The sequence below is a fragment of the Alnus glutinosa genome, chromosome 6 (genome assembly GCF_958979055.1).
Source record: "Alnus glutinosa chromosome 6, dhAlnGlut1.1, whole genome shotgun sequence".
In the NCBI taxonomy this organism is placed as follows: Eukaryota; Viridiplantae; Streptophyta; class Magnoliopsida; order Fagales; family Betulaceae; genus Alnus; species Alnus glutinosa.
The window spans coordinates 22,045,749-22,068,136 of NC_084891.1; the positions used below are offsets into that span (position 1 = coordinate 22,045,749).

At 36.7% G+C, this 22,388-nt stretch overlaps 4 protein-coding genes across 6 annotated transcripts; 1 reads left to right on the forward strand and 3 right to left on the reverse strand.

Annotated features, from left to right (window-relative positions):
* The first annotated feature begins 90 nt into the window (after window positions 1-90).
* LOC133870761 (uncharacterized Rho GTPase-activating protein At5g61530) lies at window positions 91-8,759 on the forward strand. Of its 2 annotated transcripts, none has more exons than XM_062307966.1 (10): window positions 91-259; window positions 394-528; window positions 614-879; window positions 5,195-5,257; window positions 5,371-5,389; window positions 5,837-5,935; window positions 6,039-6,116; window positions 6,204-6,448; window positions 7,414-7,573; window positions 8,214-8,759. In XM_062307966.1, exons 2-10 carry the CDS (start codon window positions 468-470, stop codon window positions 8,357-8,359), a joined length of 1,137 nt encoding a protein of 378 aa, XP_062163950.1. In that variant the 5' UTR covers window positions 91-259; window positions 394-467; the 3' UTR covers window positions 8,360-8,759. The 2 variants fall into 2 exon arrangements, with proteins under 2 accessions (XP_062163950.1, XP_062163951.1); XM_062307967.1 differs by having other exon boundaries at window positions 96-259; window positions 617-879.
* A 165-nt stretch (window positions 8,760-8,924) lies between these two features.
* On the reverse strand, window positions 8,925-9,428 carry LOC133871619 (uncharacterized). The gene has a single exon (XM_062309044.1). The coding sequence runs from the start codon at window positions 9,426-9,428 to the stop codon at window positions 8,925-8,927; it is 504 nt and encodes a 167-aa protein (XP_062165028.1).
* A 122-nt stretch (window positions 9,429-9,550) lies between these two features.
* Window positions 9,551-10,559, reverse strand: LOC133871620 (transcription factor DUO1-like). Its single transcript, XM_062309045.1, has 2 exons — window positions 10,360-10,559; window positions 9,551-9,947 (listed from the first exon to the last, which is right to left on the reverse strand). Exons 1-2 carry the CDS (start codon window positions 10,557-10,559, stop codon window positions 9,638-9,640), a joined length of 510 nt encoding a protein of 169 aa, XP_062165029.1. The 3' UTR covers window positions 9,551-9,637.
* A 2,987-nt stretch (window positions 10,560-13,546) lies between these two features.
* Window positions 13,547-20,948, reverse strand: LOC133870888 (uncharacterized RNA-binding protein C1827.05c-like). 2 transcript variants are annotated; one of them, XM_062308155.1, is made up of 10 exons: window positions 20,772-20,948; window positions 16,792-16,894; window positions 16,570-16,684; window positions 16,393-16,448; window positions 15,618-15,665; window positions 15,419-15,516; window positions 14,304-14,373; window positions 14,080-14,190; window positions 13,872-13,922; window positions 13,547-13,779 (listed from the first exon to the last, which is right to left on the reverse strand). In XM_062308155.1, the coding sequence occupies exons 2-9, from the start codon at window positions 16,888-16,890 to the stop codon at window positions 13,872-13,874; spliced, it is 648 nt and encodes a 215-aa protein (XP_062164139.1). In that variant the 5' UTR covers window positions 16,891-16,894; window positions 20,772-20,948; the 3' UTR covers window positions 13,547-13,779. The 2 variants fall into 2 exon arrangements, with proteins under 2 accessions (XP_062164139.1, XP_062164138.1); XM_062308154.1 differs by having other exon boundaries at window positions 13,547-13,767; window positions 20,772-20,945.
* Between the last annotated feature and the right edge of the window lie 1,440 nt (window positions 20,949-22,388).

The window sequence follows — 22,388 nt, forward strand, 5'->3', positions numbered from 1 at the left end:
TAAAGTTAGCGCACAGCCGTTTAGAACCCTCCTGGCAAGCGTTGGGCCCCGCACTCTCCGACGTGGCTTTAATTGGCCCACCTCAACGACTAAATCCCTGACGTGTCGAACAGAATCCCACATTCCCACGGTGGCGGACTTTCTCTCTCTACCCGCTAACGACTCTCTCTCTCTCTCTCTCTAACCTCGCCTGACTTTCGAAAGTTGAACTCTCTCATCCAAATTGATTTGCTTCTGCTTTTGCTTCGACAATCCTTGGGTTTCTCTCTTCTCTCTCTTCTGTCTGTTTCCATTTTTTTTTTCTTGGTGATCAAACAGAGCCTGAAGGATCTTTAAGGATTTGAAAAAGAAATAATTGAATCTCTGTTCATAATTCACATGTCTTATATGTAGGTCAACTCAGCCTTCAGAACAAGCTTCACTGGTATTGTTGTTCGGATTCGATTCTGGTCACTGCGACTGCTTCCATGCCTTCCGCCATCTCGCCTCCGTGGCATGAGAAGGCTACTGGTTTCTTCTCCTCCTCGGGTATCGTATTTGCGTGTTCAATTTTTGTCGCTTGGTCTCTTTGATTTGCTTGCTTGGTGATGTATTTGAAACTAAGGGTTTAAAGCAGGGGTGAAGCTTAAGGAAGCGGGGCAATCGGCCGGAACATTGGTCGAAGAGGTTGCCAAGGACGCGAAAGGTAACTTAGCCGATGTGGCGGAACGCTTTGGCTCCCTCGTGAAGAGCCGGTGGGCGCTTCTGCAGCAGCCTTCGACACGGCATGCCGTTCAGGAACGGCTTGTATCCGCTGCTGCCACCACTGGTACGTTGCTTCGGAAGGGAGTCTCGGAGACGAAGGACAAGGTTGCCGTTGGGAAGACTAAAGTTGAAGAGGTAAATTTGTCTGAAGAACTACTTCTTGAATCTTGTCTGTGTCAGGATACTAAATAAACGATTAAATTCACTTTTGCATGTCAGTGTAACTATTTGGGAGAAGCGATTATTTGCAGGCATCTTGATTTCGAATACTAACTCTAAAGTTATCTCCTATTTTAATTAAAGGTACTCTAAAAGTGTCTAATCCCACAAATAAGGAGGGCAATATTAGAATTTAGTTTTAAATGATTAAATTCAGCATGTCCCATTCGCTTAAGCTTTTGAGATAATTGTTTGATTTAACAATTGAGTACTTAGATTACCTTTTTCTTGTTTTCACAATTTTTGAATTAATTTTCTTGTTCAAGTAATATGAAACACTAGTTATTCCGAAATTATTTTTTCAATGTGAGATGTCTTTAATTAAGTGATATTCATAATACAATGTTCCCCAAGTTTCCGTTACTTATTTCAGCAATATGTAAGATTATCCTATCAGTAATTGACATTACTTATCAAAAAAAGTAAGATTATCGTACAGTAAATCTGAAAGACTAATCTAGTCTGTTCTAATAGGGATTTGGATTAAAGTAAATGAAGAAGCCTGGTCTGCACTATTAGGAATTTCCATTGGTTTTGATATGTGCTTGGTTTGAATAACAGAAGTAGGATTTTAAGGTTATGCCTAACAACTAACAAAAGCACAGACTGAACACTTCAACTCAATTTTGGAGGTGAAATATGACCCTAGATTGATTGTCAGTCGATCCCTTTTCATTTATTTTATAGCTTTGTGAAATCTTTTGATGGTCTACCTGAATCAATGGTCTCCAACACCTAGTGATTCTTGCTGTCGGAATTTGGACTATGACTGAATTGGTAGATTATAACTATTTAAGAGACCATGGATCAACTAATGAAGCTTCCCTTATGTAAAGGGACATGCAAAAGCAGTGTCCTATTCAATTAGTCTCCAATCACTGGATTGAACATAAATTTAAATAATTATATTATTCATACACAAAGTCCTTTTAGCTTAGGTCAACTCTTCTTCTTATAAATCACCTGGGATGGTTCTACTTTTCTTCTTCATTTTAAATTTTCAATATTTTTTTTTTAGCAGTTTATCCTGACCTCTGTTTAGGTATTTCTCTGTCTCTCCCCTCCATATTCAACAAATTTTTGTTTCCAATGAAAATGAAAAAATAAAAATAAGACTAACAGAAGTATTAGGTGATGTAAAGGTCCCATTTTGTTCAAATGGAAGTGATCACTTGATCTGTAAATTCATTCTCTGCTTATAAACGTTTTACCTTTATAGCACCATGATTGATATAAACTCGTATCAAATGTTATGATACAAAAATGAGGTGACAAATATGTTAGCTGAACAAAGACATGACAGGAATGTCGCTCACTTGAGCTGGAAAATCGCAAATCTTAAGGAACGTTTATTATCACTAGAATAAGAATAATTCTATTTAGTAGACTTCTGTACAACTGCTATACAAGTGGATGACGTGGCAGTAAAAATCAGCCCTTGGATCAACACTTAGTTTTTTTTTTTTTTTTTTACAAGTGCTGATCCAAAGGCTTTTTTTTACTGCCACGTCATCTAGTTATGTGTCAGTTGTACATAAGTCTAATAAAAAGCTTTACTTCTAAAATATTTTTTGCTTATAAAAATGTTTAGCAAGTCCGTCATGACTATTAAAGTGTTGGCCATAACTTAATCTTGATTCTGTATGCGGGACATACATCAAGTTTGGGAGATTTGGTGTGTGCTTTCCAATGAGTGCGTCTAGGATTCACTAGTTCATAGAACAGGTTTTCCTTCTACTTTTCCTATTAATGATAAAGTGTTCCTTTTACCATCTTCTCGACACTAGATGCATATATGAGAAAATTGGTCTGCAATCTAATTTTTTATAATCCCCATAGAAAATTGATGCCAAGACCAATTAGGCATTTCAGTTAATGTTAGGTTTACTAAGCCTTAATGCTGAACCTTATAGACCAGAAATGGTTCCAAATTCATCGATGCAGAGTTGAAATGAAGGTCTGTTGGGGATTATGGGTGCTTCAATTCAGCGTCCGTTGGGGTTTATCAATCCAGCAATGCGGGTTGGTGGAAAAATTTCTCCACGAAACCAACTGACCTGACCCATGCACACCATTATCCACACATTGGACCAGCTAAGCTCTGTTATATGCTGGTAGGATGCAGCTTATCAGGTCAGTTTTGTGAGGGCTATTTTTGGAATAGTACTCACATTTAATTGTTTCCACTAAGTACTGCTGCGTCGGTTGGAGATTTGACCTTTTTATTCTGTGTAAGGTGTAGGGGTATGCGCAGGTTGGGTTGGGGGGAAAATCTCACACCAAACCAAACTAGTTGGGTTGAGAAATCTTCCAATTGAAATCGACCGACGACTGATGTCCCGTTAAAATGAAAGTAATGGGTTGCATTCAGTTTGAAGAAATGTTGGATTGGATTGTTGTTTGAAAGTTCAAAACTATCGTGTATGACTTGATCTTTCAAGTCTTACCATGGGGCCATTGTTGTTTTTCATAGCCACACTTTTTTGCCTATTCTTGTTTTACTTCTTGGTGAAGTTTGCTTCTTAGTTAAGTTTTGAGATTTTACTTCACCGTGAGGCACTTGACCGACTACCTTTTGTATTTAAAGGAAGCAGCTCATTCAGTCATGCAAAGAGTAGAAGAGCAATACAGTGACTTAGTTAGAAAGAAAAAAAGAAAAGGCAGCAACTTCATTCTATTCTCTTTTTTATGTGTGAATTGAGATTTGGGTGTATTGGGGCTTTTGGGTTTGAGTGGTTTTCCTTGTACCCCACATTTTGATAGTGAATTTCCTCCGGGTCGTCTCCACTAGCGGATGTAGGCTTATTAAGCCAAACCACTTATATCTTGTTGTCTTGTATGATAGTGTTATTTTATATTCTACTAATTTCTGCTTCATTGGGAATCCCTAAAATTATTATTGTCACAACAAAAACTTCACATTTTTATTTCATTTTCCTCAAATTTTCTCAGCAACCAAACAGAAACCTAACTACCAAGAATTGAGAGAAATTGAGAGATGGAGAGAGCACGCATTGCCCACAACATGGACTTGTCTTATGCAACTTGGTGATGGCAGCAAAGACTTGCTCACTCTAATAAGGTGTTAGACCGTCATTAGTGAAACTGATTACACTGCAGATGCTGAATAACCCTTCGGGTTGGTTCGAGTGATTTAGGTGGGGTGGTCAGCTTAAATCTGTAGCCTGAGTAAGGTTTTAGACCACCATTAGCCACGTTACTGAATCAACCTATTCGAGGTGTTGAATCCTTTTTTCTACTACATTTGTGGACATCACACTAATATGACCGATATTTTTCTTTTCTAATAGTACTTCATCAAAAACAAATTCTTTTCTAATAGTAATAATTTATTTAAGGAAAAAAATAGATGGATGTATAGAATGTGTTCCTCAATGCTACAATCTAACGTTTAAACTAATAAGAAAATCCAAAAAAGAAAAATGGATTTTGCCTAAAGTGATTATACATTCATACAATGGTCTCAAAAAAAAAAAAAAAAAAAAAAAAAAAAAAAAAAAAAAAAAGAAAGAAAGAAAGAAAGAAAGAAAGAAAGAAAGAAAAAAGAAGAGAATTCATATTCTGAGTGAGCTCAACCCCATTGAACACTATTATGGAACCCAAAGCATAGGCATCCTTTTAAGGTTTGAGATCTTGTCTTGATGATGTCCATAAAACAATACCTTCTACGAAGGTTCTATACGATTAAGGAAGACTAGTTATCAATGATTTTTCAAAATATATTGGCTTGGGGAAATTCACCACTTTTAAGATATCAATAATTTGGAATGTGTAAGTCAGGAAGCAAAACCTAAAAGCTATAGGAGTATATCAGACATCTTTATTCATTTTTATGGATTACAAGTGCATGGTCCAACTTGCAGAACTTATGTTTGCTTTTATAATACTGTAAATTGTTACATTTATAATGGGTCATACCCTCACTTTAACCTGTGTTGAATGTTTAGGAATTAGTTTGAGACTACTTTTTAGCTGCCTAATTTTCCAAGTGTTGGATTTCTTAACATTTCTATCTATATCTTTCTGCATATATGAAAATTTTGGTGTATTTATGTGGTACAATACATGTTAGAGAAAGTACAGAATTCAATGTTAAGTATGATAAGGAGTTTTGACAACTAAGATCATCGCTGTTTACGACAGCCTCTGATAGGCTTCTCTTCTAGAAAAGATGGTAACAAGCACATCTGAGGTACTGAGTTTGTTTCAGGTCGCAAAGAAGACTGCACAAAAGAGTAAGGTTATCCTGACTGACATTGAACGATGGCAGAAGGTGTGGACAACTACTAGTTCTTCTTGCTCTTCTTGTTCTCCTTCCATTTTTTTATTTATTTTTTTTCTTTTTCTCATCATCAAGTTTCAAAATTCTTATGTTGTTTTCTGCAGGGAGTTGCTAGCACTGATGGTAAGTTACTTAAACATGGATAAATTTTAGCTTTGCAGATAGTATTTCATACTTGGTAGGCCTTTTCATTCTATGTTTTATTGGTTGAACAATTGACTGTCTCTACAAAGACTTTCTGGCTAGTAGATGTTCATTATGTTTGGTTTAGTCAAGCCGAGATAGTCGATAAGAGTTTCTCTGTTTTTATTTGGTAATAGTAATAAAGATAATAACAAATAGGATTATAAAGAAATACAATTGCTTGAATCATGTATCAATGGCTAATATCCATTAGAGGTAGAAAAGAAGGTTCCATCAGAACAATTATTTATTTCTGTATTGACTGATCTGTGATGACTTTGGGTTGCTTTTAATTAAGCATTATTGGCTTAAGCTGTCAACAGAACTTTCTTGCTGTTCTGTGAAGTGATATTTCCTCTATAGTTGTTAACTTTTGTTCTTTCCTAGTATTTGGTGTTCCAATTCAGGTCACAGTGCAACGGCAACAATCCACCAGACCCATTCCCCTTATTCTAGTCAAATGTGCAGATTATCTCATATTATCAGGTATTGAATATAGACGAACTAATACTTTCGTGAAATATATATAAACTTCGCTTTAATTTTCATTTCAAATCTGAGAGTAACTTGTTTTTGTTTTGATTTTAAGGACTTAACTCGCCAGACCTTTTTAAGTCTGAAGGAGATAACAAAGTCATTCAACAATTGGTTTCAATATACAACCAAGGTATCTCCATAGATGTCTTCATTTATTCAATTTGGATGATATTATCTTCTAATTCTGTAATCTAATGCTATAGGATATTTATCACAGATTCAAATGCGTCATTACCAGAGGGAGTAAATCCAGTTGAAGTAGCAGCTCTAGCTAAATGCTACCTAGCTAGCCTTCCTGAGCCACTAACTACGTTTGAGCTTTATAACGAGATCACAGGTGCTCGATCTAGCATACATGCAATGAGAAACATACTTAAGAGGCTTCCTATTGTAAACTACATGACCCTGGAATTTATCACTGCTTTGTTACTCCGCATTAGCCAGAAGTCACTTCTTAACAAGGCATGAATCCTCTCTCTCTCTCTCTCTCTCTCTCTCTCTCTCTCTCTCTCTCATCTTATTGTGAATTGGGCTTCTTGATCTTTGGTGTCACCTGTGGGTTGGTGTGCAGGTGGGCTCAGGCATTTTCTTATTAAACATGTACTCCTCACTTCATAGAGGATTATATATCCTGTGTGTTTGTTTTCAGGCACTAATAGGATAATCAGTTGGTTAAATTATCACCCTTTCTATGCATTACAGTTTTGTGTATAAGATAAACTCTTCTTTTCTTTCTTTCTTTCTTTTTTTTTTTCCCTGAAGGGAATATTTAAAGCGTCATTAGATTAGCATATTAATTTTACTTCAACTGCTGTTGAAAGAAAATATGCGTTGATCTATTTACAAAGTGAAGGTTACTTTTGTGATGCTTACCATTTTAGCATCTAAACTTATAAAGGCATGTTTCCAATGAATAAGGCTCCCCATATTTTTATATGCATTATACTTTTCACTTTGTTTTTACAGCCACTGGGTGATACAAACCTAAGAAGTCCATATGGGAACAAAAATTGCTTGTTACTTGCCTGGGATTTCTGATGGGATGAAAACAATTTGATGTTCAAGAAAAACTATTTTTCTTTATTATTTGACTCTATTTCAGGTTGAGGATCCTTCGTTAAATCAAGAGTTAGTTCATGGTTTACTCGGCTCCCTGTTGACCATAAAGGAAATGTTGTAGTTTTTATCTGTTGTTTGTCACTATCTGCAGCTTTGATTTTCATGTAACAACTACGAGATTACTTATAAAAAAAAATGTGACAACTTCGAGAGTTTCTTTATCTAATTTATTATGGCATCTGATCAATTTCTTTTTCTATTTTATTCATTCTTCTTACTGAATGAGCAACTGCAGAACAGTACATAAAATTGTTATCCTGTAGGTACGTATTTCATAAGCTTTTCTGTTGTTGTTAACTTACTTACAGATGGATGCCCGAAGCCTTGCCATGGAAATGGCCCCTGTTATTATTTGGCAGAAGGGGCAGAAACCAGAGTCTTATAGGAAATATTGGAATCAACCATCGAAAGGTCCTTCCAAGAACTTGGATCCCCCGCCTAGTTATAGTGCATGGGACATGCTTGCTGGTGAGTAGTCCTATTTCATACAGTTTCTGCATATATATCGACTATGTCCCTACGCTTAGTAGGCTAGTGTGCTCTTGTAGAGTGAATAAAAACTGTGGGGCATCTAGGCTCCTATTTCACATTGCAATACTTGGGATGACAACATTGTGCTGATGTTATTAGATCAAAAAAAATATATATAGAAATCAACCAATTCCTAAATATGAACTCTTTACACATCTAGAGTGACTTATCAAGATTTATTCGTCTGGAATTTGCAAAGTGGGTTACAAACCTCCACCTCAAAATAAGGTCTGAGCAAAAACTGAGACTCTTTGGATGAAAGAAGAAAATCTAGACTACAATATTGTCGAAGGTTTTTCTTTGTCATTTATTGGGTGTTATTGGTAATATCTCATTGAAGTTGGAAAAATGATGGATATCACATTGTTTGAATGATGTATCAGTCATCAAAAACTTATCTTAAGAATAAATGTTTAACCAAATTTGTTTTGTTGGGATTCACTGATAATAGCTGTTCCTGTAAAGTTTTTGTTTTCTTTTTCAGTTGAATTTCCTGGGTTATAGTGGACGTTATCCATTTTTTTTGTTTGAATTAGTAAGTCCTTATTCTTTTCTTTCCTTAATCATGTGGTTACAGAGGAGGGTGAAACTATCGATGCATCCTCTCCCATTCCCTTGGATGACGGCATGCCAATCGACTTTGGTGCTATTGAGGTTGTTCAGTGTCTTACAGAACATCACAATGCAATTTTCACGGATGCTAATGAAACAATTTGGAGATGACCTGGAATGACTTGGTTCCCTCATACAGCATGGGACAGCATGGGATTTGTTGAGTTGAATAGTATAGCCAATTATATTTCTCTAAGGTAGAATTCCTAATCTGGTCTCGATGATCATTGCTCGGTAGTAGATGTGATGTTCTTCGCTAAAGCTGGGAGGGTTACCAGATATGGGTTTGTGTGTTTTAATGAACTGGGAGTGCTAAAAAGTTGGGTTTAAATTGAGTATAGATTTTGCCATTATTTGCTGCTTGAGGAATTGAAGTCATATCTTCAGAAGATTAATCAGTTCAATACCTTGTCCATAGTTTGAAGCTGTGAAATTCTTGTCATGTGATTGCAGTTGGATTAATGATTTTACTAGTGTTAAATGTGATTTATAAGATTGATCTTATGGCGAACTGGCTTGTCTATATTCCCTTACTGTATAATAAGATGGACTTCAATTCTTTTCATGAGATTTCATGAGGCAAACAAGTACAAACACAAAAGGATGTACTTGGCAGTAATTGAGATGAACTTGAAACAGATGGAATTTAACACACCCAGCTCCAAGCATCAAGGATTCACAACTCTGATGAGCTTGGAAGGGGTTCGAGGTAATCAAACATCTCATCGAAGAAGATGTCAGGGCTCGGAGGGTTTTCATTTCCTTCCTGCTGAGACACATTCTGGGCATTGCCCTCTAACCCAGAAGGCGGCATTGTAGCCGGGAATTTCAGGCCGCTTTCGGTTCCTGAAGTTTTTGATTGCCTGAACATCCCTGAAGTTTCTAGGGTGAGGTCCTGGCATTCTGGGAAGAGTGAGAGGTCTACTTGGGGCAAAGATAGCTGCTGAGAGAAAGGGTCCTCTGAAGAGGAGGCAAGGGACCCTACCATGTGTATGGGAAGGTTTGCTCCAAAAATTTGTGGGTTAGGCCTCACCAAATCTGGCATTTCCAATATCTTGCACTCTTGAGAGTTTTCTGGATAATGATATTGGCACTGATTCTTGTATGACAATGACCCTTCCTCTGTCGGAGTAGAACCGCATGCTGGCACCTGAAATTGCACTAGGATCGGAGTAATCATGCTTCCAGACACTTCATCCACCTTCTCTTCTTTTTCTTTTCCTTTTTTCCTTTTTTCTCTTTTTTTTTTCTGCTTTTTGGGTGGAGTATCGAATATTGACAAAACTTATAATCTTAGCACGACCATCACAGGCTCTCAGAAATTAGTAATTCAAAAAAGCTTTTATCTTTCAAGAAGATTAGACTTAACAACGTTAAAAGATGGCTCCTTCAATAGAAGATGATGAAACTTTGAAGGCAACAACAGCCTAGAAACCAACCAAGGCTGAAAGTTTTCAAATTTTTTACCTCTGGAATTCGCAGTTCATGGAAAACAAGATCTTTCCCTTTGTTTTTCTGTGAGTTTGGTGATGGAGTTTGCAAAATCCTCTCCAGCCTTTTCCGCCTTGTACTCCAGAAATTCTTCACATCATTATCTGTTCTTCCCCGCAAATATGTTGCAATTTTCGCCCACTTGTTCCCAAATTGTGCCTGCAATTCTATCACCGCCCTCTCTTCCTCTGCTGAAAACTTGCAACCACTATACATTTTTTTTTTCCAAAAAAAAAAAACAAAATTCACCTTCTTCCTCAGCTATCATGTACAACAGTACAAGCACATAAAGAACATATGAACCTTGAAAAGCTCCACCGTTACCATTAGAGAGCCATTGTTCTTTTTACGTTTCTGACAGAAAAAAAAAAAAAAAAAAAAAAAAAAAAAAAAAAAGAACAATGGCATACTAAAGGTAACAGATATCACAATAACATTCACCAAAGAAGAAACGTCAGAAACAATAAAAACAAATTCCTCTTTTAACAACGAAACCGCATCAAGAAATTCAGTCAAATTTCAATGGAAGTGTGGAGGGGGCGCTTTGCACGGTTTCTCGAATATCTGGTCGGGACGTAGCCCCGGATACCCGGGTTATCAAAAAAAAAAAAAAAACTTACGTCTTCAAGTTGGGTCTGAGTTTGTTGACCCATCTAAGACGACAAGATTTCCCAGTTCTTGGCAACAGTCCTTTGGATCGAAGGGAGCTCCAATCTCTTGGACCATACTTGTTCACATAATTCATCACTACTTCATCTTCATCAGCAGTCCATGGCCCTTTCTTTAAGTACGTTGTTTTATCAGTACTTTCTCTTTCCATTCCTGGAGAATTTCCTTTCTATTTTCTTCACTTCATCACAGTTGACACAAATCTCTGCTTTTCTTAATATTTACTTTTCTTCCAATTCATTGTCTTTTTACATTTTTGTGTCCTTTCGATTTGTTGCACACGTGGGTCTCACTCCTCTGTGCTAAGCTTCATGGAAGTATGGTGCACTAGCCGTGCCATCTTATTAGTGATCAGAGTTGCTACCTCTGATCGGAACCAACGGATTTGATCGTGATTATAGAATTGTAAAGTGGGACCATTTTTCTGGCTCATCTTTGCTGACATGGCAGATAATTGTTGGTCCTTGTAATTAACAGATGCACTGGATATCATTTTCTCCCTAATCGGTAACTTGACGGTTTTGACGGTTAGTAGCACCACCCATAACCCCGCCTTTCTCTTCTTATTTGAATTATGAGACCCAAATTACAGATATATACTCCTCCTCTTGTTAGAATTGCAACAACACCACTAACTTTGAGTTACGAAAAATTTGGGGAAAAAATAGAAATAAAGGAAAATTGCAGTCTCAAATCAGAATTCGAAATTGACTGCAATGACTAAAAAAAAAAAAAAAGTTAGTTTGGGATTATGATTTCGTAGATAAAAAGTGCGATTTTCAACCAAATCGTAGAAAATGAATCGTTTGAGAATTGCATTTTAAAAAATTGCGATTTGAAAATGCAGAAAACTGTTTTTTTTTAAATCGCAGACAAGGGGGTGCTTTTTTGAACTCGTAGAATTTTAAAGGTTAACCTGCAATTTTACGAAAAGGTTAACTACTTTTTAAAAATTATTTTTTTAAATCGCACTTTTTGAAATTGCAAATCCAAATAGACCTTTAATGACTTTATGAGAGGCAAGTTAAGGAACAATCCATTAGTAGCAACATAATAGAAATTTCTTAAAAATATTTTTTTAATAGAATAGAGAAAGAATCTAAATAAGCCAACGTATGATCTTTTTGAAAAGTTACTAGCTAAAAAAATAAAAATAAAAAATAAAAAATTAGATAAGCTCTTGCTTTTGAGACTACAACTCATTCCAATAATAGTAAGTAGTACTTGTACACTCACCATAGAGGAGGACATACAACGTTTGATGGCCCAACTTGCTGCCTGTTGGCACATTTTGTCGAGTGCCTTCAATGAGTGAATGTCACCCTTGTGTTCAATCCTTAGACCATCTATTGTGGAACAACTAATTAATTATATGACAAAAATACTTGTAAAATCTTTTTGAGTCTTATATGTCCTCCATGTTCCAAACTTTTCTATCAATTTACTCTCTGTCATTGCATCACTGAATCTTGGAATTGCTCTTTTCCTCTTATTTATGTTTCTCAAGATCTAGAACACAAGAGGAGAATGATGATTGGAAGTGGCAAGGCATATGGTGATTTGTATCTCCTAGAGACTACACTTTCATCATACATGGGAAATTTGTGTACGGTTGATACAATGACCATGCATGTTGGATGTCCTGTGTAGGAGACCTACCCCAAAAAATAAAAATAAAAATACCAAGGATTAGTAATTCTTCAATAAGCAAGTTAGTAAATAGGTGGATATCATTCCTTAAAGAACTATTACCGTTTGGGGCGCATGCGAAGGGGAGGATGTCATGTACCACGCGCATATGCTACTTGGTGAGTCCAGGCCTTAAACCTTGGTTGAGGCTGCCTTTGGGTTGACGAACCCTCAACTAGGCCCCTTGAGCCTTTCAAAATTTGGATTCTCTAGTTGCCCCTCAATTCCCCTAAATGACTTAATTAAGTAGGTTTGTGGGAATTATGATGAGGGTGTCCACGACAAATCATCTCTTATGGGTTTATGTGCTCTTCAAGAATTGGAACGACAAGTTTGTTTGTCCTGGACAGCGGCTAGGAATTCTTTGATTAAGAAATAGAAGATCCAACGGGTTATTTTATGTTAAACCGTAAGTAGAGACAACCCCACAGGGAGGTACACCTTTAGTTGAGCCCCATTCCCTTAAAAAAAAAAACAAAAAAAAAAAAAACACCACCGATTTTTTGGCAGCCACTCGAGAACCAACTCTTAACGTCGTGTCGGAAGCACGCATGGGTCGAGCAATATTGTGGGCCTTATGATGAGGTGACGCAAGAAAAGCTTTGAGATTATACTGATTGGTTCATCCGAGGTGAATATCTTGAGGAGTCACTCAAATACCGAGGGATCAGTAGACTCTATGCTAAGGAACAGGTAGAGGACAAGTCTTCATGGGCAGCAAGCCAAAAGCACTGCTGAAATCGCATATTGTTAAGGCATCGAGGCCAAAAAGGTCACCACTGAGGGGCACGATTGCCCCAACCTCCAAGAGGATGAAAGTTATTGCCAAGGAAGCAACCCGCCAAGATGGTGCATTACAGCATCCCAATGGTGGCCAAAAAGGTAGTGGGAGAGAAGAAAAAGAAGAGCAACCCCTAGCGAAGTGTCAAAGGGTACTCTAGAGAGGCCACAGTGCGCCCCCCCCAGTGTTGAGGCGGGCGACTCTTCCAACGTGCCTTGCTCGGGGGTTTTGACCTTGCCCATGCAAGATGATCGACTTTCCCCTCGAGGCCCTGGGTCGTCAAACATGCAAGGCAATGATCTGGGAGGGATGGGTCGACCAAAAAGAGGGTAAAGATACATTTTGGACTCGCATGGCTCTTCGGCTCTGAGAGACAGATTCCATCGGGCTCAATGTCAAGAGGTCCCGCCCATTTGGGTGCAACCTACACCAGGCCAATGAGGGTCAAGCGCAGAAGTGTTGTCGACAATTCGACTGATGAGATGAAGATCAGTACCGAGGGCCAATTGCGGGGCACCTTCCAGGGATGCCCAAGCTAACAAAGGAGCAGGAGAAGATCAGGCCCAAGAAGATCAAGCACAAGAAAACTCATCAACATGAGGCACAAGTTAGTGCTGAAGGTGTTGTTTTGGAGCCTTGAACACTTTAAGAAACAAAAGATGTGGGAGTAAATCAACATAATAGAAATTTCTTTAAGAAAACACATTCTACATCCAGTCTACTTTAAAGTATTAGATTAGTCAACGGCCAAAACAGGATTATATGAATAAAGGACACAAGAATGAGATTCAAATGATTTATCCAGGACCCAAGACTGAGGAAGATGCTGTGCAAGCCTCATCAACTCTTCCGATCTTCATGATACTCGAATTGTGAACTTCTCCTTGTCCTAATCAAATCACTTATCAATATAAAATTAATAATTAACATACTCAAATTTCATCATGTGCAGTCTAGTAAATAAAAACATGACACTTTACCAAGATATTATACCTATTCATCATCAAACTTTATCTTCTTTGGAGCAGGCTGGATGCTACCCAACTGTAAAACAACCCAACACACAATGAGTAGAAACAAAATCAACCACAAATCAGCATAGGCTGGATAATACTTATTCTCCCGTTCTATTTATTTTAAATTCTGAAGCATAGAAACAGATGCAACAGGAATCGATAAACAAACAAGGTATGATTCTTACAATTTCTGGGCATTCATATTCAATACCAGCGGCCTCTATTTTCTTTTGCCTATTCAGATCTCGCTTTAAGATCTTTTCCACCAACTTCTTGTGCTCTTTTAATGTTCTTTCCTGAATAATCATCATGGAACAGTGAGAAGTTCAATAGCTTTTCTTTTCTTATTTTTAAATAAATAAAAACAATAAGCTTCCAGAAGTTCTCTCTTTGTAATCATTTTAGATACCTTGTTTTGCCGCTTACATTCAATTCGAACCCGGTCAACTGGCTTGTATCGGTAATTGAAACCTCTCCATCTATAAAAGCAAAGGAAAGGAAAGAAAATTAAAAGATCAGTGATGTATTGGCAAAAGAGCAAATGTGTTGACCAGCAAAGGAACGTATTGTTCTCAAAATGTCCATATATGTATCAAGGTAAGCAATCCTAACACTTCTCATGCTTCAGTTTTACGTACCCTAACTCATCAGTACACTTGAACAAGAGCCCCACAATGTAGAAATATACTTCATCCTGATGATATCACAAACTTCAAGACATATTCCATTCCTACACTGTTTTTTCCACCTCCCCACTGGTTTTTAAGCATTTAGACACCCTAAATCCAGATTGGTAGGCATAATGAAGGAAACTAATTTCACCACATCCAAACACAGTGGAAACACAGTTCTCATTGTATCCAAGTATACGTCTTGCTATTTTTCTCTGGCCATTCCAAACAAATCAAAATGCATAACAATTAATAAAGACCTCAATTTCATTTCAATTCATGTTTTTGTTGGCTTCTTTTCATACTCAAATTGTTAGGAGGATGAGAAAGTAAAGCACAAAATCCACCTCAAGTTTACTAGTTTGGTACATGGGTATAAAGAATGTTATGACAAGACCCTAACAAATTCCTTTTCCCAAAAAGAAATAAGCTTTGAAGAATAAATATATTAGGACAAGTCAAGAACAACACTTCTGCGCAAGGTACAAACACCTTAGAAGAGAGTAAAATTTGCGGAATAAGAAGAAAGTTGAGGAAGTTTCTCATCCCTTCCGTTACTTCCCTCATACTTTTTTTTGATAAGTCCGTTACTTCCCTCATACTTAACCTTCCTTTCCTCTTTCAAGTAAATGGACACCATTCAAACACCGAACATTTCAGTGGGTCGCCTTCTTTGTGAAGGCTCAACTTTCTATAACAAAAATTTGAAAATATAGATGCAAAAGAACCTAACTACAAAGGAAAACATTGTACATACTATAAACAAGATTTTTTTTTCTTTATGTTATCCTCGGTCTACATCATGTGGATTTGAAAAGAATAATACTGTAGTATATACTAATTAACAGCTTACAATTTGGGATGAACATGCTCTGGAGGAATAAGATGAACTTGCAAAAGATGCTCAAATAATAGTTGATTATGCATACAATCAGCTACAATATTTGCCACCTGCATAGCAGAAGGAAATCTTAATACTGACAAATTAAACAGAACTCTAGTGCAATAATAATGTTAATGATAGTGGTGGCCAAAAAGTAATGATTATTAACCTCAGGAGACTCGAATTCGATGAAGCCAAAATGCTTTGATTTTCCTGTCTATGAAAAAAAAATCAAGGCAAAAAAGAAAAGTTAATAACAACTAACTGAAAGTTAATACCAACAATTAATAAAGAATTTAACTGAGCACCTAGAATATGAACCGCTACTTTATTCTGCAAATGTTCGACGTGTTAATGTTCAAGGGATTGCAATCGAGCTATAGTTATAGCCCAACAAATTACCATCTCAAATTTGAAGTAAAGGGATTACTTCCATAACTTCATTTGAAAGACACAAAATGAATGCATCATACTACAGAGGAATGTGAGTCCATCATTTCTCATCTGATGTATTGTATTGTTGTATTGAACATAATTTTAATACCAACAGAATAATGGAGCTACATAATTAACAGGTTCAACCAAACCTGTAGTTTATTCTAGAATAAGCCCAATACACCAATTACAAGACAACATCAAAAAGGGGCCTTTTGAAGGTTGCCTGCAGCCCTGGAAATAACTTCTAGTCGAAATATTAATATACTTCAAGCACATAGTAACCTCAAAACCTTTATGGCTGCCACAAAAACTGTAAACCATGCTGCAATCAACTAAGTAAACAGGAAACTCACAAAATCAATCAGCAAGACACCAATCCGACAAACAAATTAACTCAAAAGCCCTCGTAGTAATCATTCCCTCTTTGCAAATGAAAAAACCATATACACACATACATAAGTTTATAATTACAATGAAACCATCAAACATAAGACCAGGTGCCTAACCTTTTTATTCCGTGCAATTCTTAATCTTTTGACTTTACCAAATTGTGTAAAGAAACCTGAAAGAAATCACCTAATTACCAGTCAGAAGATAGACAAACCCATAGACTTTGTTTCTGATATATAAATGCCTGCTGCACTTTTTCATAGTCTAAAAATTAGACAACAAACTAATCACACCTTCCATTTCCTTTTCATAGAACCCATGTGGTATCCGACCAATGTATAGAACTGTAGCTTTATCCTCACTTGGCTTTTGCTCGGGAAGTTTGCGCCCAGGACCACCTTCCAGTGGCTTTTGATATGTCAATAAAACAATGATAAGGTAATTAACAAACAAGTAAATCAATACATAAACAGAAATCTAGACTGTTGAAAAAAAAAAAAAAAAAACTAGCATACCAAGAAATCAGGAGCTTCGGTTTTACGTGCAGAAGCCACCAACTGAGAAGAAGCCTTCTTCAAATTTTTCTTCATGGCTTTCTTTGCCTTAGCCCCCATCTCACTAGCAAAACAAGAAAATAATAGATTACACCCTGCTTCTTCTTTTTTTCATTTTAAGCACCACAAGATATATCTCTAAAAAATTAATAAAAATTTTCCTATTGAAACAAATAGGGCCCAGTAATCCATTTGGATGCTGAGAGGAGATAAGGAAGGAAAGAGAAATTCAAGCTATGAATATAAGAATTTCCATTACTTGGTTTAATTTTTTAAAAAAAAAAATTTAAAAAAAAAAAAAAAAAAAAAAAAAAAAAAAAAAAAAATGAGCAAAGGAAATTTATCAAGTCCCAAAAGACAACCACCACGAAAAAATCCAAAAATAAACAAAATAAGAAAACCCATATCTCAGCAGAGAAGTTTAATCAAAAGCAATCACTCCAAGAAGATAACTTCAGCAACAATGTCTACAAAGCAGAAGAATTCAAGCATGAAATGTTGGAAATGAACTCAAAAACCCAAACTTCCCAACTGCCACCAACCACAGAGAGAGAATCAACTTCCATTCCTCACTTTTTCTCAGCAACCGAACAAAGGCGAAATAAAAACTAGTTTAAAGAAGAAAAAATTTTACTTGCTTCAAAACTTTGTGCAACCATTTAAACAACCCAGTTAAGCATAACTGAAATATTTCACACAAAAGAAGAAATATAAGACCTTGAGGCGTTTGGAAACAGACAAATGATTTTAACACAAACCCAGAATGTAAATCAACAAACAATGTGTGGGTGTGCATGCACGTGGGTAAACAAGCATATGGGAGCTTTTCTCAAGCTGTTTGGATGCCAAGAAAGCCAAGGAAAAGAAAAGAAAAGAAGATAAAATTGAATTTTTTATGAATTTTGGTTTAGAGAGCATTCCTGAAGAAGAAGAAGAAGACACATTTGAGCTGTGCTATAAGAAGAACAGAAAACAGCAGAGGCATCAAAATCCATAGATCAATACCACGTGTTAGCATAAACAACCCTTAATTTAAGGGAAGAATATGGATGACATTGATCATATAAATGGCACTTATTTCCCATCTACAACAGGATCTAGATCAAGCCTAAATCCCCAAAAGAAAATTTGATAATCTATTGATTTCACAATAACCATCAGTTCAAAGTACCCAGTCCAGCAGCACCCAAACAAGTATACAAGTCAATTATGCAACAAAAGAATCTAAATTTCAGATTTTCCACTCGTAGACTCTCCAAAGCAGTTGTGAGAAGAGCTTCCTCATTGCTATTTAGGATTCATTCTGTGTTGGGAGAAGCCTTGTTCAGCTTTCTCTGGTGTGGCAGTGGTATGGAGCTTCAAAAACAATAAGAACCATAATGACCACACAAGAAAGATGATGAACTCTTCTACAAAGCCAAACCTCATTAATATGTTTGGAAGGGAAGATTGATATTTAGCAAAACAACTCTTTCTTAGAATTCTCTCTTTTTTCAATCGCAATTTTTACATTTTAAATCCCTTTACTCTAAGCATCCAGCTCAAATGCCGCACATGCACCCAAAAATGTACGAAGAGCAGTGCTGTAGGAAAAATAAAAGTTTTTTTTTTCTTTCCAACAAATAAAACCCCAACCCAATTACATCCAAATGCTCCATGGGTTTTTGAAGGTGTCCTAGTGCTTTCATCGCTTTTCCTTTTACTCCCTCCATCCATATTCTGTCAAAAAAAGTTAACGGATTTCGTGCCACAAGTTCAGGGCACCACGTATGAACCATTAAACACCGGCACATGTCCCCATAGCACATCCTACTTCCAGATCACCACCGTGTTTACACATCAGTGCCATATGTATAAAGAAATTACCAAGTCAGGCTGCCACGCTCGCACAACAAACCCATGCATGAAGACCTGACCGTCGTCTCTCAAAATGAGAAGTGAAAGCTCTGCTTTTTCCCCCAAAAAGCCAAACCCTAAAAATCAAAGTTGCAGCCTTTCCAAATCGATTCCCTCACCATATTAGAGTTGAACATTATCAAACAAAAATGCAAAAGTTCTCTAATGGCAAAGAGCTTGGCGCCACACCCAGAAAGCAATCACAAATCTTATCTTGAATCATTTTTTTTTCTTTCATAGGTCGCATGAATATTTTATTAATAAAGAGAGAAATCCCAGGTATACAGGACGCAAACAGAGAATTTTCATAAATTTTGACTTAAATCTTATCAAAATATAGAGCATTAAAACATATATAGTTTGATCTTTTTGAAGACAATGTCTAGCAACAGAGGACATACAATGCAACTTGAATCAAGAAATATATATTATACTAAACATTTTTTATCAAATTAAAGCCACAGATGGGGTATTACTTGACAACTATGGCCCTCAGATCATATATGATGCAGGGAGCCCTTAAAATGCAAAGGTAGCCACCGTGATATGGGATAAGAATTGGTATTGGCAGGTGGCAAGGTCTGATAACCTTGTGAAGATCCAAATGAAGCTTCCCTTGGTGAGTATTGAGGAGGAGGATCAGCCTATATGGAGAATTTCTAAAACAGGGGTGTACACCTGTGGTGATACCTGGAATGCTATTCAAACAAAGTAACCTCCAGTCATGTGATGGAAGCTAGTCTGGTTTCCAGAAGTAATACCCAAGCACGCTTTCATAGCTAGGTTGGCTGCTCATGATAATCTAACCACAGGAGATAGATTGCTCAAATGGGGATTTATGGGGGATGTACTTTGTGTTTTCTGTAGGGGCTGCATTGAAGGGAGGAATCTTCTGTTTTTTGAGTATAGCTTTTGCAGAAGGGTTTTGGTGGAGAACCCTCCTCTTGGATGGGATGATATTGTGGAAAGAGAAATAAAAGAATGGAAGTGTAGGGAGCTGAAGGCTGTTCTTTGTAAACGGGTCTTGGGTGCTTCTATTTACAACATATGGAGAGCAAGAAATAATATAAAACATGGAAACAGTTGCTCTCTGAGTAAAAAATAGTCCAGAAAATTCATTGGGAAGTTAGAACGAGAGTTAAGTCTAAGAGAAAGTTTAAGAGAAGCAAAGAAAATAAAGAGTTATGTAACAAATGGGGTTTGCTAGAAAGTATTTTTGATTATTGAATGTAAATGTATGCTGGACTTGCTGGTGTACAGAGGTATTGGAGTTTTGGAGCAGATTCTGCAGATTGTGTGTGCTACTGATGTATGTGGTTAGACTGCATCCTGAAATGCTGCTGGTGAAGGAGAAGAGAAGCTGGATTTTATCTCTGGTATACTGAGATGTTGAATTCTGAAGTAGGATCTTATGCAGATTGGAGTGTTGGCACTGCAATTTTGAAGTCCCTGCAGAATACTTGTTTCTGGTTTGGTTTGGATGGTGTGGGAATGGAGGATCTGTATGGTGATAAAGTAGATAGACTTTAAACTAGTCTGGAGAGATGTATAGAAGAAGATATTATAGCTGGAAGAGGAATAATAGTGAGCTTGTTTTTGGTCTTTGAGGGTTTGGAAAAGTATATCGTTTCAATTGTATTTTGTTTTAGTGTTACTTTAGCTAGCTCACACTATTAGTTTGGCGTCTAGGAACTGGATGTTTCCTTGGGTCTTCTAGCTTAAATTGCAAGAGTGCTTGTAATTCACTGTTGATATATGAAAGATTTACTCATTCATCAATAAATAAATAAAAATTAAAGCCACAGAACAATCATGAATAGCCACAGGTATATAAGCAGATATACAAGTATAGAAATAAAGCCTAAGCCGACGAAGCATAAAAGAAAGGAGAATTGAAAATTACACCTCTGCATCTACAATTAAAAACCTTTTCTGGGTTTGTCTCCGACCACAGAAAATAAGAGCAGAAACGTATTACAGTGAAGAAAGATCGAGATTCCGGGGAATAGTATCAAATGAGAACAAGACTAAGAGTGAATGAGTACCTGAAATTAATTTCCCAGAAAATGAAAGGTCAGGGAAAATCTTGTTCTTGGCGTCTCGTCAAGAAGTTGGAACGGCTACGAGGGAATCGATTTGGAACGGCTGCAACTTCGATTTTTAGGGTTCGGTTTTTTGCTCTCACTTCATTTTGAGAAACGGCGGTGAGGGCTTCCTACGTGGTGTTTTCTTTATACGCGTGGCCGCTGATGTGTAATTTGTAAAAACAATTAAGACAATTTTGAAATTCAAAATATTCATAAACTACTTTTATCTTTATGTTATATCAAAACTAAAAAGCAAATAACATCTATTAAATTTTTTATCAAACAAAGTGTCTTAGATTTTTACATTGCTACTCTCTTTGTTGTTAGCTATATTGTGATGATTGTTAATGTTTATGCATACGACACCTTTGATTTTTCTAAGCAAATTGAAAAAAGGTTAGAAGGAAATAAAAAATTATAGGAGAAGGTGGGCTCCCCCGACAACAAACTCAAATGGAATTACAATGCAGAAAATATAAAAAGTTAATAGAAAATGGGCTAAAAAATATCCCGATCCTTTGTATCTTGGTCTACAGAGCAAGAAATATGTCTCAGAATGTGGTTTCTGTAGCAAGCCAAGAAGCTGACCAGCTTGAAATCTACAACAACCACTAGAAAGAAGCTATTCAAGGAGAAGCATTGTTGACTATCATATTCCAAACAGGAGCCGTCGAATAGGAGGAACTAACTCCAGTTGCAAAAGTTTTCATAACTAGATTAAACGAAACAAGGAGACTATAACCCACATAGCACAACAGCAAAAATAGAAAACAAAACAAATAAAACAATATAAACACAACAAAAAACAACATAATCAGGGAGTGTGTGAGATCCACGTGTCCATGCATGGGCGCATGAGAGCCAAGTGGAGGCATGGAGGGAGGCGTTGGGGAGCAGAGAGGCCGAAGAAAACAGTAGTGAGGATTGAAAGTGTTTTGGTTGCTTGACCAAAACAGCATGCATTTCATTAAAATTTATAGGTAATTACAAGTGGTTGTTCATCAGTGTAAAGTGGTGCTTGACCAGTGTACAGAAAGAGAGAACCATAGGCTAATTACAATGCTTAAGAATGTTAACTAAGTAATCCTAAACTTGTACACTAAGCAGGCTGTTATTGCAGTGAGACTATAGCACCCCAACTTTTTAAACAAGTTGTAAGTGTAATTATCTAAAATTACACGTAACACTACTACATAAAATAGCAGTATACCTTCTTTTCTTTTCTTTTCTTTTTTTTTTTTTTTAAAAAAAAAAAAAATAGATTAGAGTCTTTCCTCATAAGTATACTTGTACAAGAACATCTAAGAACTTCACATATTATATATATCAACAACTAAGAACTTAGTTTACCAAAACTGCCGCAAGCAACAGGCTACATCCTTTACAAAGTTATTAACAACACACTGTAGATCAAAAGTTACCATAAGTGGCATACTAAAATACACCCATCTAAAACTACAAGTATTTCCACTATTGACATTAAGTACACTAGTCCTTCCAAAAACTGAGGCCTCCAGTCAGGTCTACGTCTTCTTCTTCCTTCTCCTCAACCGCATTTATAAAATTATAAGTGAA

Excerpts from the sequence above, each read along its gene's own strand:
- LOC133870761 (XM_062307966.1), top strand. The coding sequence starts at position 468 with ATGCCTTCCGCCATCTCGCCTCCGTGGCATGAGAAGGCTACTGGTTTC. Across the intron at positions 5,936-6,038 it reads AGATTATCTCATATTATCAG|GACTTAACTCGCCAGACCTT; the intron begins GTATTGAATATA and ends TTTGATTTTAAG. Across the intron at positions 6,117-6,203 it reads GGTTTCAATATACAACCAAG|ATTCAAATGCGTCATTACCA; the intron begins GTATCTCCATAG and ends TATTTATCACAG.
- LOC133871619 (XM_062309044.1), bottom strand. The coding sequence starts at position 9,428 with ATGATTACTCCGATCCTAGTGCAATTTCAGGTGCCAGCATGCGGTTCT.
- LOC133871620 (XM_062309045.1), bottom strand. The coding sequence starts at position 10,559 with ATGGAAAGAGAAAGTACTGATAAAACAACGTACTTAAAGAAAGGGCCA. Across the intron at positions 9,948-10,359 it reads CTCAGACCCAACTTGAAGAC|TGGTTGCAAGTTTTCAGCAG; the intron begins GTAAGTTTTTTT and ends AAAAATGTATAG.
- LOC133870888 (XM_062308155.1), bottom strand. The coding sequence starts at position 16,890 with ATGGGGGCTAAGGCAAAGAAAGCCATGAAGAAAAATTTGAAGAAGGCT. Across the intron at positions 16,685-16,791 it reads CCGAAGCTCCTGATTTCTTG|CCACTGGAAGGTGGTCCTGG; the intron begins GTATGCTAGTTT and ends ACATATCAAAAG. Across the intron at positions 15,517-15,617 it reads TCGAATTCGAGTCTCCTGAG|GTGGCAAATATTGTAGCTGA; the intron begins GTTAATAATCAT and ends TCTGCTATGCAG.